Source organism: Athene noctua, chromosome 3 (genome assembly GCF_965140245.1).
Source record: "Athene noctua chromosome 3, bAthNoc1.hap1.1, whole genome shotgun sequence".
Classification (NCBI taxonomy): Eukaryota; Metazoa; Chordata; class Aves; order Strigiformes; family Strigidae; genus Athene; species Athene noctua.
The window spans coordinates 53,516,459-53,529,951 of NC_134039.1; the positions used below are offsets into that span (position 1 = coordinate 53,516,459).

At 37.3% G+C, this 13,493-nt stretch overlaps 1 protein-coding gene across 2 annotated transcripts in view; it reads right to left on the reverse strand.

The window, feature by feature from the left end:
• ARID2 (AT-rich interaction domain 2) overlaps positions 1 to 13,493 on the reverse strand; it is a 107,413-nt gene that overhangs the window by 21,133 nt on the left and 72,787 nt on the right. For both annotated transcript variants that reach the window (XM_074903000.1, XM_074903001.1), the window contains exons 7-15: positions 12,554 to 12,620; positions 12,219 to 12,469; positions 10,988 to 11,084; positions 10,700 to 10,909; positions 10,154 to 10,321; positions 8,825 to 8,900; positions 5,717 to 5,851; positions 5,051 to 5,250; positions 1,821 to 4,684 (exon numbers count right to left, since the gene is read on the reverse strand). In XM_074903000.1, the coding sequence (XP_074759101.1) occupies positions 1,821 to 4,684; positions 5,051 to 5,250; positions 5,717 to 5,851; positions 8,825 to 8,900; positions 10,154 to 10,321; positions 10,700 to 10,909; positions 10,988 to 11,084; positions 12,219 to 12,469; positions 12,554 to 12,620 (4,068 nt within the window). The remainder of the gene's footprint in view (positions 1 to 1,820; positions 4,685 to 5,050; positions 5,251 to 5,716; positions 5,852 to 8,824; positions 8,901 to 10,153; positions 10,322 to 10,699; positions 10,910 to 10,987; positions 11,085 to 12,218; positions 12,470 to 12,553; positions 12,621 to 13,493) is intronic.

Below are 13,493 nucleotides of genomic sequence, written 5' to 3' on the forward strand. Positions count from 1 at the left end.
TCTGTAAATTTTTACTGAACAGCAAACCCAGCTGGCAGCATTTCTGTTTGTACAGGTAATGGAAAATGTAGGAACTATTAATGATAGTGATATTAGTGTAAAAGAGAAACTATCAGCACAGAAAGTATTTTTTCTTTTTTTTTTTCCCTCTATTATAATGAAACATGTTATCTAATACAAATGAAATAGTTACTGTATTACTCCCCTCTTCTTAAAAATCTGAAAGTCTGATAGCTTAGTAGATGTTTGAGACACAACTGAAAATTCTTATCAGCCATATGTCCAGGGAATAAATAATCAGAGATAATATTTATTCCATTCCAGACACATAGCCATACCATTTCCTATTTCAGCCAAATCCTTAGCGAAGCTGTAACAGAAATTCAAGCAATACAGCTAAGGACTCACTGTAAAAAGCAAGACATAGCTAATATATCCACACTACAGAAAATCTCATGCGTTGTCCTTATGCTGCCAACAGACACTTTCATTTTGGTCAAATCATTTCTAGTAAGAACAAAGATAAATAACGTATCAGAAAAATACAGATGTCTGATAAAACCCAGGTGAAAATTTACAAGTGAGTTTAAAGACATTTTAAGAATGTAACTGTGCCGTGTGGCAGTTAAAAGAAAAAAGTAAGGAAAGAAAAAAGAAAGAAAGCTTTTAAACAGTCCTGATTTCTGACAAATAGATGAAGGGAAGTCAAAAGATATTTCAACAGAAATCTGACTTGACATAGGAAAAGAAGTAGCACTAGCAATCACTTGCCAAATTTTGGGTTCTAGCTCTGTTTAAGTCTGTAAGGTCTATACCTGTTACCTCATCAAAACCAAGCCAAACAACAAACAAACAAACAAAAAAAGGAAGGTAAGAAAAGACCTGTCTTACCTCAAGGTTAAAATGCACTAACATACATTCAAGACTTCATTTCCCCTCTCTGGTCTGTTAGAACTCTGTGACTGTCAGACATACTATTCTATTCTTTTTTGCTTCTATTCAGGTTAGGAACATTTTTTGGAGAGGAATTTTCTGTCCATGTGGAAAACTAAAATAAATTCTAGAGACTGGAATAATCTCAACCATGATTATTTGCACTCATTAATACTCACACAAATGATGGCCACACCTCTTTTTTAGCAAAGTGTTAGGAGTAATCACTTTCAAATCCTTAAAAGTTGATCAAGGGGGGAAAAAAAATAAAAGCCCTCTCTAAAGTTCAGCAAACAGAAAAAAACCTAAACAATGCTTGTTTTATCGACAAAATAAACATTACAAATATTTTGTAATAAACAAACATAAATATTTCAACGAATTTACAAAACACTACTTTCTCCTGACTGTAGTGAACCAACCCCTGAAACAAGCTTTTGAAGACCACCTTTAAATGCAAGAACTTCAACACATTTCAGATGCAGCTGTAGTGATGAACTTCCAAAAAACCATATTCACCCCTCCATAAGCAATAATGACCAAAAATAAAGTGCAGAACAATACTGACATTTTTACAAGGCCATATGACAAATTACTATTTTCAGAACAGTTAATCCTTTAAGGAAGAAATCAGTGAGCAGAAGTTCTTTCCTTACTCTGTATTATCAAGCTAGAAACTATTTTAATTTCCACTATTGTCACTGACATTGAAGAATTATGCAAACTATTAGAACTTTAGTCCATGAAAGAACAGAAACCATCATTTTCTGGATTTTTAAAATATTATGCAAGCGTTATCAACTGAGTTCACATTTTCACCCACATTATTTCACAGTATTAGTCAGAATCACAGTTAGAATAAACATAAAAAGAACACTGCAACATACCTGTGTGACCATGCTTTGTATATACGTGGTTGGATGCTGCTGCTTTTGTTGAACAGCACTTTCTATTGCTACTTTTGCTACAGTGCTTGGATCCGCTCCAGCTGGCACAGCAACCATAGTTGCACTGCAACCAGCATTGTTGGGGTCACTGATTGTAACAATTCTAACTCCTACTTTATTTGGAATTCCTGGAACAGTTTCCCTGTCATTATCCTCTGCTGGCCTCTTTACAGTTTTGCATTCTGCTGTGCCATTAGTAGACCGAACTTCGGATGACAGGGTAGACTGGGACACTCTAGGTCCTGAGTGTGGAACTGCTATGATTTGATGCCCCTGTATAACAGAGGCTGTAGATTGTGGTGAGACAACTACACTTGGGCGTTGCTGAGGCACATCTGAATTCAAACTTGAAGCTAGAGGTCCATTAGGTAAATCAGTGTTGGTACCACTAAGTTGCTGGGTTAACAGTTTTGCAGCCTCCTGTGTACCGCTTACAACAGGTGAACTACTCAAAGTTAATACAGGCCCATTAGAAATTCTTTCCCCTTGATCACCTTTGGCAGTATCTTGCTGCGTGGCATCCAAATTCCCTTGTTGTTCCACTGAAGATATCTCACCATTTCCTACATGATTGGAAGTTTTGTGATTTGGAATGTTTTTGCTCAAATGAGAACAATCTCCTTTTTCAAAATCACAGATTCCATTAACTAGGGGCTTCTTCAAATCACTTTTAATTTCCTGTGTGTCCATTTGTTCAAAGTTCTGCTTTCCAGGAGCTCCGTTCTCACCCATTTCTAATGATGGCCCATTACTGACTTGTGAGCACTGATTGGCCTCATTCTGAGTTTTCCCTGAGTTAGAAGGAGGTAGACTGGAGTCACTATACTTTCTCCCATTTAAAAGACTTCCCACCTGCATTTCATTTTCTTTAGCATCCCCATTGCTGGTGTTTGCAGCTCCTCTTCGGCAGGAAGGATTCTCCATAACTTCAATTTTACGTTCATGAATGTGTAAACCTGTTGCTTCCTTTGCTTCTTCCTCCTTTTGGCAAATTATTTTATCACCTTTGAATGGGGGAGCAGCAGTACACGGTGATTGTCCAGCTGAAGGTGCTTGAGTAGCTGGAAGTGTTTGCACCTGTAGCCCAACTCCTGTCTGTGCTCCACTCACGGCAATTCCTGCTGGAGCAATGATTTGAGTTGCATTTCCCTGACTCACAGTTGCAGTAGCAAAACTCGTATTTGGCACAACTGTTATCGTAACCTGGTTGCCAGTAGTCCCTTGGAAAATAGTTGCTGGGCTGTTTGAGATCAACTGGCCTGGCAATATCTGTAAATTAGAAATGGGTACTGTTTGTACTGCTCCTTGGGGCTGGATTGAACCTGGGACCAGCTGAACATTTTGCTGTCCAACTAGCAGCTGCTGAGCTGGAGACTGTCCTTGAACTCCAAAACCTGGTGCCTGGTTATTGGCCATCTGATAAACCACCTGAGGGCTAGGAGCTCTTGCATTGTTAGGTGGAGGAATCTGTGGAGCTGGGAGTATAAGCTTCCCCCCTGGCGTTGAGGGGCCTCTTTTTGGAAGAAGCAGTTGTTTTATCAGACTAGACTCACCAGAGTTAGGCTGGCCAACTCCTGTATTAGCTTGCTGTGATTGAACTTGCATTTGTATCGGTTGTTGTACCTGTACCTGCTGCTGTGATGATGCTGGTGAATGTTGCTGCTGCTGCTGCTGCCTCTTTACAGAAAGCATCTGGCTGACAGTAGGAGGGGGTCCTTGTGACTGAGGAGCAGTAGATGAAGATGACATAACCGTAGGGAGTTGATTATTTGTAACTGGACCTGGGGATGGTGAAGAAGACGGAGTAATATTTGGCTGTCCAGTCAACTGGACAGTTTGACCAGCAGGAATAGAAGCTGGATTAGCAAGCACTATTTGATGAATGGCTGGTGCATACGTCTGACCTTGCTGAGCTGGCTGGCTTACAATCACTACACTTTGCTGGGATGGTGGTGGAGCCTGCTGCTGTGGCTGCATCTGCTGCTGTACCACAGCAGGTGGAACTTGCTGAGACGGCAGAGGCTTTGGTGCAATATTCTGAAACCCTACCCGAGATGTTGGTGGGTTCTGGACACCCGCGATTGTAACCACCTGCCCAGCTGCTACTTGGAAATTTTGAACAGTGGTGGCAGAAACAATGTTAGAGGCAGAGGTTGTGACATACTGCTGTGGTGCTATGATGACTGTATCTTGTTGCTGGTTGCCAGCAGAGGACTGCTGAGATGATGTCTGCCCAGGTTGTGACGATGTGCTGATTAGCTGTTGACCCTGTGAAACTGCTGAACTGCATGCTGGTATGTTTTGTACTCTGCCAAATATATGACCCTGAGGTACAGCTTGCTGAATTACCGTAACAGGAGTGCCTGAAGGTATCTGCCCTGGTACCACTGCATGCAGTGGAGACTGTTGTTGAATTACAGGTTGGTGGTGAAGCAACGTCTGAGAACTAACAACAGTAACAGACGGCTGTTGTCCTGTAGAGCTGTGATTTTGATTAGAAGCTTGTGGTGCTCCTCCTACAGCAATAGTAACAGGAACTGCAGACTGGGGAACAGAGCTCTGTATTACTGTGGCCTTCACTACTTCACAAGATATTGGACCTTTATTCTGTATAACAGTCACTGGCGCATTTTGTTGCTGCTGTGTATGAATAGAAGGATTTTGTGGAATTCTAGAAACAGTCTGTGCCACAGTATGAACACCTTGAATTGGAAAAGACATTTGTGTTGCTGTCAAAGTTGAAGACTGGTTAATAGGGGTTCTCTGATAGTGATTTCCTACGCTTGGTAGCCCATGCGGGATTCCTGTTGAAATAAACACAATAAAAGTTTGGAAACAAATATTTTTTCAAAACACATTAACATAACAGATCTTTAAAAATCCAAGGCTTGAATTTGTAATTCTATATGAAGCCATTTATTCTCAGCTATACTGCATCTGAATTAATGATGCAGGAACAATGGCTTGTCTGCTAACTGACAAGTTTCTGGGTTACACATCAAATACTAGAATGGTATGCAAGTACATACTGCAATACCATTCCTAACATTATTGAATAAAATCAAGCAAAACACGTGGTCCTGACTTCCAAAATATTTTCAAAAACTTTTGTCTTTTATTGTCATTTCAGAATCAACGTGAAATAGATTATATTTAATTAATTTAAAAACCTGCTGGCGAAGGAGACGCAGACACATCAGGAATTGAATCAACCCGGACAACTGGGGTAGACGAAGTTGGTTGCTGCTGATAGTACATCTGAATGGGAAGTGGTATAGCTCTCCTTTTCACTCCTACCACATGTATATGTGCTTGACCATTGTTACTCGGATCTTCTACTCTCTTCACTGTATGATTTGGAAAGACAGTTCTGCCAAACACAACATAAATTTATGTTAATAAACACAATAACTCATGCATTTTACAATGTTTTTGTTTTAACTAACTGTTCTTGTGTGCAGAGCAACTGCACTAATACCTGCATCTTTACAATACAGCAGCATTCTCCAATAGCATCTGAGTATTCATCACTGAGGGCTAGCAGGTCCACCAAATGGTTGGCCAAGCTCTCATACAAACTAAGTGAAAACTACAGTACCTCAAAAAACTACTTTGGAAAGAATCAGAAGGACTATAAGCAGAGAAGGAACCCTATCAAAGATCCTGAAATAGAATTAAATAAAATTAAACAGACTCTAAACATTTGTTTTCATTAAAATTCCAAAACTGGACGTCTTTAAAATTCAGTAGATCTTTCATCAAAGAAATCTAAAGCTACAGGTTAGTACTGAGCATGTGCAATTGCTTCTTTATGGCTGCATGAATTTTTGTCTTACCGCAGACATTTATAAAATCCAGTTGATGTTAGGATTCCACCTCGAGCCAATTTACTACAGGTAGAGAGGTATTCAGAATACATTTCTGCTCGAGAGACTGAGCAGTCAAGATTCACCTCAAAATGTGCATTCAGCCTGAGGATGAAAAAAACAAACCATGAAGCAAAATAGTATTTTTAACAGCTCTTTTAAAACACTTCTGACTGTATCACAATGACTTCTGAGGCCTGATAACAACATGGAAAATAGCATTTTAGTATATTGTCTTGTCAAATGTCTGTTCCACATTTTCTCCTTCTCCCTCCTTACAATTCAACACAGAGGACCTCTAACACATGCAGTCAGTTTTACATGCAACTCTTATTTACATATGTAACATGCAAAAGAGTGTCTATATATGCCTTTTTTATTCTATATTCAGAAATAAAACCAAAAAAGAATGCATTGTTTGGTGACATCTCCTCCCCACAGCTCTGTTCTTAATGATTCTACTTTAGTAAAAGATGGACTGAATACTAGATAACTAGATAATTTTCTTCATCAGAAATTTCTAGCAAAGTTAAAATTTGTATCAAAACCAAGATTCTGTTAACTGATCTGCTTATGGAGTCTTACATTAAAATACAAGTAAAACCAGGGCTAGAATAACATTCTCAACCCAGTCATTCTTATAGAGGTGGAAAGGCGGGAGAAAAGGACTGGGATTCTAAAAGAGGATGCACACACACACACACACACTCTCACTCCTGGAGTCCCACACTACAGACACATCAATAAAATCCTCGAACAACCTGTTTTGCCTAACATTTAATTTTCAGGAAGAGAAAGTATTTGTACCTCCTACAGATTCTCCACAAGCACAAAGACCATCCAACCCCTAACAAGGAAGCTGACAGAAAATGTTTCTTTCCCTCACAGTTTAATTTTATTTCTTTCAGATCCATTACTCCAACCCAGAGACATGGGAACAGCTCATCCCCAGCAGCAAATGGAGCCAGTACCAGCATATTGGCTCAGACACATTAAAAATATTTTTTAAATTGTCATCGTTTCCTGGTGCTAACACTTTTGAAAACTACACTGCATTGTCCTTTGTAGAGTCCTACACTCCCAATATAAGTAGATGCTTTAAAAGAGAAAAACCAAATTATTTTATTCTTTAAACTGTGTTCTCTCACAGCCAGTAAAGAGTAAGTATAATGCCATATCTCCTGCAGTTGAGTTACAATTTTATTACTACAAACATTGAGATCACGCTGTATAACAGGAAGTGTAGGGATTAATTAAATTTGGCATATCAGACAAATGACTGCTCAGCTGGGTATGTCATACTAGGCAGACACACTATCACCGGTACCAGCAAACTGAATATATTCAGGACTTATAATGGTGAAATGGGATCTGCAATTAGCACTTTACTGTCACATGCACTTACCTTACACGGACTCCTACTCAGGCTAAGCTGGCTAATAATATATCCAGGAAGGTCTGTTTAAATAGCTTGTCTTTCTGCTGCTTCCAAGTAGCAAGATTTTCTAAATTCTACTACTATAATTCACTCATTTCCCCACTTCTCTCAATAGGAAGCAATGACTAAAACATACCATGAAAATTTACATCAATGTAAGACACTCCACATTAGCACTGTTAAAACACTTGGAAGAGGCTACTACTCTACTCTCAGTCTGACTTTTTTTTTTTTTTGGCAGCACAGTTAGTATTTAAGGATAATTTTCAGGACTAGATGTTAACTATTATTTTTCACTAGTTCATACCTACCTAAGACTAACCAAAAGAAAATCAAGCACAAAATAATAGTGTTCAATACTGACAGCTGTAGAAGCACACAGAATCAGAAACTAAGCAGACATTCCAAATCTTCCTGATATAATGCTCTATAGTTTGCTTCAGTATTTTCTGTCATTTGATGGTATCACACAGTTGCAGCATGGTACCTACCCATACGTATTTTACAACTTTACTATTGAAAGCTAGATGTCTAGTGCTCTCTATAGTCAAGAGAGAGAAGGCAGCACCAGAAGGTAATTCATAATCTCATCAGAAACTAGGCAGATGAAGGCAATTAATTTTAATATTGGGAGAATCTCTCACTCCATTAATTAAAAAGGCATCCTAGAAAACTAGTTTTGGCTAGAGACCAACTTGCAGATTGCTAAATTGAGCTGCTGTGACTCCAACTCCAGGTATCCCTGTTTAAATGTCTAAATGTGAAATCTGTCAGTCTTTCAGTAGTGCACATTAATAATACTTTGCAGTGCACAAACAGAAGCACATGAACAACAATCAGTTGACCAACAAGAATCTGCAGTATTTTCCCCATACAATCGAAGCTTTGCTGGAAGTAAAACTAAATCATAACCTAAAGCACTAAGCTTTGACAAATTCTACCCACTTTATCTTGAAGGCCCTTGTCTGATCAGTAAGACAACAGATGAACATATGAGTTGTGAAGCAGCAGAAGTGGAAGGGTCCATCAAGAACCCATTAATACAAATATTTAGAATGTGAGAAGATTTACATAAGTCAAATAGTTCAGAAAGGTCACCCTCAGTCCACATGAAAACTGGTGGAATAGTTTTTCCCTGAATATCTGACAATAACAATATTAGTTGAAAGCAAGAGTATTTGGATGGAAAAGGCTTTGATCTTCCTTAACTTACTCGAGGTTCATAATGGCCACATGAGAGTTTAGCGTGGCCTAGCTTCATAATTTGGCAATAACTTTTATATTGGTGCAGTAATATAGTAACACATTACCAGATGAAAACACTCATGAAACAGATAATGCTGCTTGACAATTTAAAAAATAAGCAAAATCAAGATCAGAGTTAAAAATCAAATTAAATTCTATTCTAAGAGAGAAAACAACTAATTTCAAGTATAAACTGGTGAAAAGTGAATGTTCTGGTTGAGTTTTTTTCTTTCATACTTCAAAGCAATGACAGAATGGTTTTGCTTTATACTTTTCAGAAAAATGAGTCTAACAGTAAATAGAAACAAGCTAGAAAATTTTGTGACACAAGAATAGAGGCATTTTTATTTGTTCTTTTTCTCTAATAAAGTATTTGAATAGAACTATACACTTACCACTGACATGCAAATTTCTCACTGTCTATTTCTACTATTCCTGGTGGTGGAACAACATGTGGTGCTGTCCTAGAGGCTGTGGAAAATGAAGGGAACAAAAAAAAAACCACTTGCTGAAATGATTTTTGTTCTCCAGAATGAAGCACTTCATGACTGTTACAGTTTCTCCTGTGTTTGTAAGCAAAGATGTATCCAGCTAAGGCAAGTCACGATGGTGTACTGAGCACACTACAGATTTGCACCACAATTTATGGAAGTGTAGCAGGGCATACCATGGCCAGAGCCACCACTGAAGTGCAATGATGATGTAAGCACTTAGTGAACAACAGCTTCCAGATTCACAATTGTGATCCATGATCTCAGTACTGAGTACTGAGCATGAGTGGCAAATACTGCACTATAACAGGCACAAATATGCGGCAACTATTTTTCCCGTTCCTAAATGGAAGCAAATATAATGTAAAGAATTTTGTTGCAATGTCACATTGGCTCCTTCTATTCACTCCTGCTCTCTCCCTGAGTCGCATTCTTTTCCAGTCACTTTCACCGTGGTATCTCCTCCCCCTCCAGAAACAGTACATTTATGACATGCAAGCCAGTGTCTGTTGTAAAGGTTCTTTCTCCATTTTTTCCCCAGAATGAATAGCTATGTTCCATCTTGTGTGTACTTGTGGTATACTGCTATGTGCTTTTATTAAGCACAAGGATAATGCACAAGAATAAGGCACACGTGCTATTCCCCCAGAGCAGTAATAGTTAGCTGTGCATCATCTTCCATAGGACCAGTTCTTAATCCCAAAATAATTAAAATTTAATTTATAATTAAGGAAACACTTTTCAAGCTTTAAACAATAGCTAACATTTGGTTCACAACACAATAAGCTATTTAGCAGCTTCAACAGAGGCACGATACTGTGTGTCTACCTCATCTCTATCAAATACTATATGTTACTGCCCTATAATATTCTGTGTAAAACACAATATAAAATGGACCTCTAATTTTCTACAAATTGTGGGAACAATCTAGGATGGATACTTTTTCTTTCCACTGAACAAGTGAAAATAAGGAGTTTACATAACTTTCAGTAAATTTTCAGATTAGCAACCGAGAAGTATTGTTTTAAAGCTTGTTTCAGAACAGTTTTGGCTAACAGTTTTATATTCGCTTTGTGAACAAGTGTCTGAAAAACATATAATGCTATACTTATTTATGTAACATAATGCTATACTTATTTATGTAACATAATCAGAAACCTACAGAAGACAAAAGTCAGACATTCCACATAAAAAATTTCATAGAAAAATATGTTCCCTTGCAGCGATACAAACCTGGGACACCTGTTGCATGGGCCTGTGAAGAACCATGATCCATTACTTGGGGTCTGACATCAGGTACTCCTTGCTGACTAACACACTGATGTTCAATGAGTTTTACAGCAGTAAGTGCATCAGGTCCAAACATCTGGATGTCCATAGAAACCAGACATACTAATGTATCTAAAGTATCAAATGTAAAAACAACAATGACATTAGGACAAGACAAATGAGCTGCTGGGACATACTGATTTGCTTTAAAATTGCCATGTGTAGAAAGAAAACAAGCTTCTGCAGATTTTTACTTCTTTTTTTCTTCCCACACTTCATGGCATTAAAAAACCCCTCAAACTTCAGAAGTTTTAGCTTCCCTAGTTATTAGCATTATCAATTTCTTGATAACACAAAGAATAAATTGTACTAAAACTTCCTATTCTAGTATCTACCCCTAAGCTGCACACACACACACAAGCAAGCCACATTTTTAACTACTGAACATGATATATTCTTAAGTCTTTTTTCCTACATAAGTGAGAGTAATAGATTTTGCTTCTCCCTTACCTATGCTCTTCTCTACTTTAGCAATCTTTGAGCAGGCCACTTCTCCCATTTCTGTGAGCATATACAGCACCTCAAGTGCTGAGATTACAAGCAGCACATCTGGTAGTGTGAGATGACATATGATCTCCTTATAGGATTCCTGATCCACATATTCACAAATTAAGACACCGTTATCTTCAGCCTTACAAAGATTTGCCAAGATTTCCATGCCTGAAGAACAAATATAAAAGTTTTAAACAGCAATAATTACAGTGCTAATACAACAACAAGAATAGCTAGAGATCTTACCTCTCATTTTTAAAAATCTATCCCTTGACATGAGGCATTTCGTAACAGTGTGAAACATTAGATGAGTAGTTTTGAAATCAACAGGATCCAAAAGAAGCTGATGAGAAAGAAAAAAAAAACCACTATGACTAACATTATCCATACGCTGCTAATGGTTCAAATCCTTAAATATGCATATCAAAATGTAAGATTCAAAAGTGTTTAAATGCAAAACATATAAATGACATCTGTGCTCACAAAAACAGAACCCTATGAACTTTTCATTGTAGCTAGTATTTTGAGCCCCCTCCTATTCTGCTCTGAAGCAGCACTGTAATTTACACTGTCCAGTGCTCAGAATAAGGAAAACAACTTTATTCCCAGGCAGCCAACAGTATACAGGAACATAGTTGAATATCCAGCAAAACCCACAACTTGAATAACGACATTCCTTCCCAACACCATCATAAAAATTCATCCTGTTTCTATCTACTTCTGCTTCTCAGAGCTCTCAGACACTGTAATATGTAGCATTCTCTCTTACTCAAAAGAAGCTGGATACATGATAAATTAAAACACCATCTTCTTTTCGATATTCAGCAGTGAATATTCACCAATACTTCAAGTCTCATTCTCTGATACTACCTGTTTTACTTATATTTATATATATTTTTAAATGTAAGGAATACCTGAACATATCTACCTATAACATCTGTATAATTTATCTGCACAGTCTTATGACATACTGAAATAGTGTATTTTATTACATTCAAACCTCTTTGAAAACAAAAGGATGCCTCATGTGACTCAGGTGCTATACCCAGTGGCATATAACTAGCTTACTGGTGCCCACTACACACAGCACAAAACCCTCTACCACCCCTTTCTCAAATGTACTGTTTTGAAGTTATGAGTAAAGGTTACAAAGTGAAGAAGCTAGTGTACAGTCTGCAGAATTTAACTACATTCCTTTCTTCTCTCTGGGAAACTAAAATGAAAATTATGCACTATGAAAATCTTGTATGTCCCTATACAATCAGTTTTCTTCATGTTTTAGCAAACTGACAACAAACAGTCTGTATTTTTATTTTGGCTCTGAATACTTGTTTTCAAATTGCTATTTACAAATTCAGAGAATAATTTATTTCCTGCTTCATCCAATGATTAAGGAAGAAAGTAATTCATATAATTAACACTGAAGTAATGCTTTTATCAAATCATATTTTAATTGTTCTGTTTTGAAGCACATTACCTCTGCTGCAATATTTCCCAGTGTGTCAAGCCCCAACTGCCGCAGAGAAATAAAGTGACTATGAGCAGAGAGTAGCAGGAACCGAAGACAAGTACGATTAGCTGCCAAAAGTTTAACGTTTCCCTCTTCAAAAGAAAGATTACGTAAAATCACTGCGATCTGAAGTACCCGCTGCCCTTCAATATCATTAATGCCCAATTTGCGAGGGGGATGAAATAAGGATTCCCAAATCCATTCTTCCGATGGAATATCTACAAAGTAAACAAAAAAACGTTAGTCCTTCCTTTACTGTATTTACCAACATGTATGTATCAAGATTAGTCAAGATGTCTCACCTTGAGATTTGCTTCTGTCAGAAATTAGATCACGAACTTCAATATCCTCAACAATATCCTTCCAAAACTGAAGAAAGAATTAAAAATACACTTAATTTCTAGGGGATGATATTTCTTTTAATATTATTTCTGTTACATTAAAATACTGAAAAAATATGAAAAGGATTGTTCTTTTAAAATTTCCTAATACATTGATTCATCTAATTGTAGCCACATTTTTCACTCATGGGATGATATACAAGATATTCAGTACTTTACATTAAGAAACTTCTCCCTGCGAGCACTCAAAAATTCATTCATGATCAACGAACAGTACCACAGAAGTACTCTCCTGAAGCACATATTGAAACTCTATGGACAGTTTTCCACAAAAAATTAGTAATACAGCAACTTAAAGGGAAAAAAGTACAGTTCATCCTCCTTCACCTCTTACAGTGAGCTCCTAAAGCAAAAAATGGTGACTCCTTTCAGTTTCAGTAGATCTTAAAACTCCTGCTAGAAGTCCAACAGTCAGATTTCTATCTGGAGAGACTTTTTAAAGCTTCTGCTATGTTTTCCAACATCATCATAAATCAATGAAAAGAGAAGCAACGACCACCATCACCAAAAACCTTTATAAATATAAGCAAAATGGAGTGCTTCAGCACACTGAAATTCAAATTACTTTACAAATATACAGCCTGATCTGTAAATGGTTGTCATATCACTAGTCCTGTTGAAATTCAAGAATTAATCAAGGGATTAAGGTTTGCAAACTAATAAAAATACACAGTGACATATATTGACTTACAAGCATGTAATGATACATACATTCTAATGTGTATATTACACCAAAAATATAAACATTCCTTTGACTAATAAAAATTCATACATTCTTTTGACTCACTAATGAAATACAGCTTCTCTTCTGGCTATGATCACAGAATAAAAACCACAAATA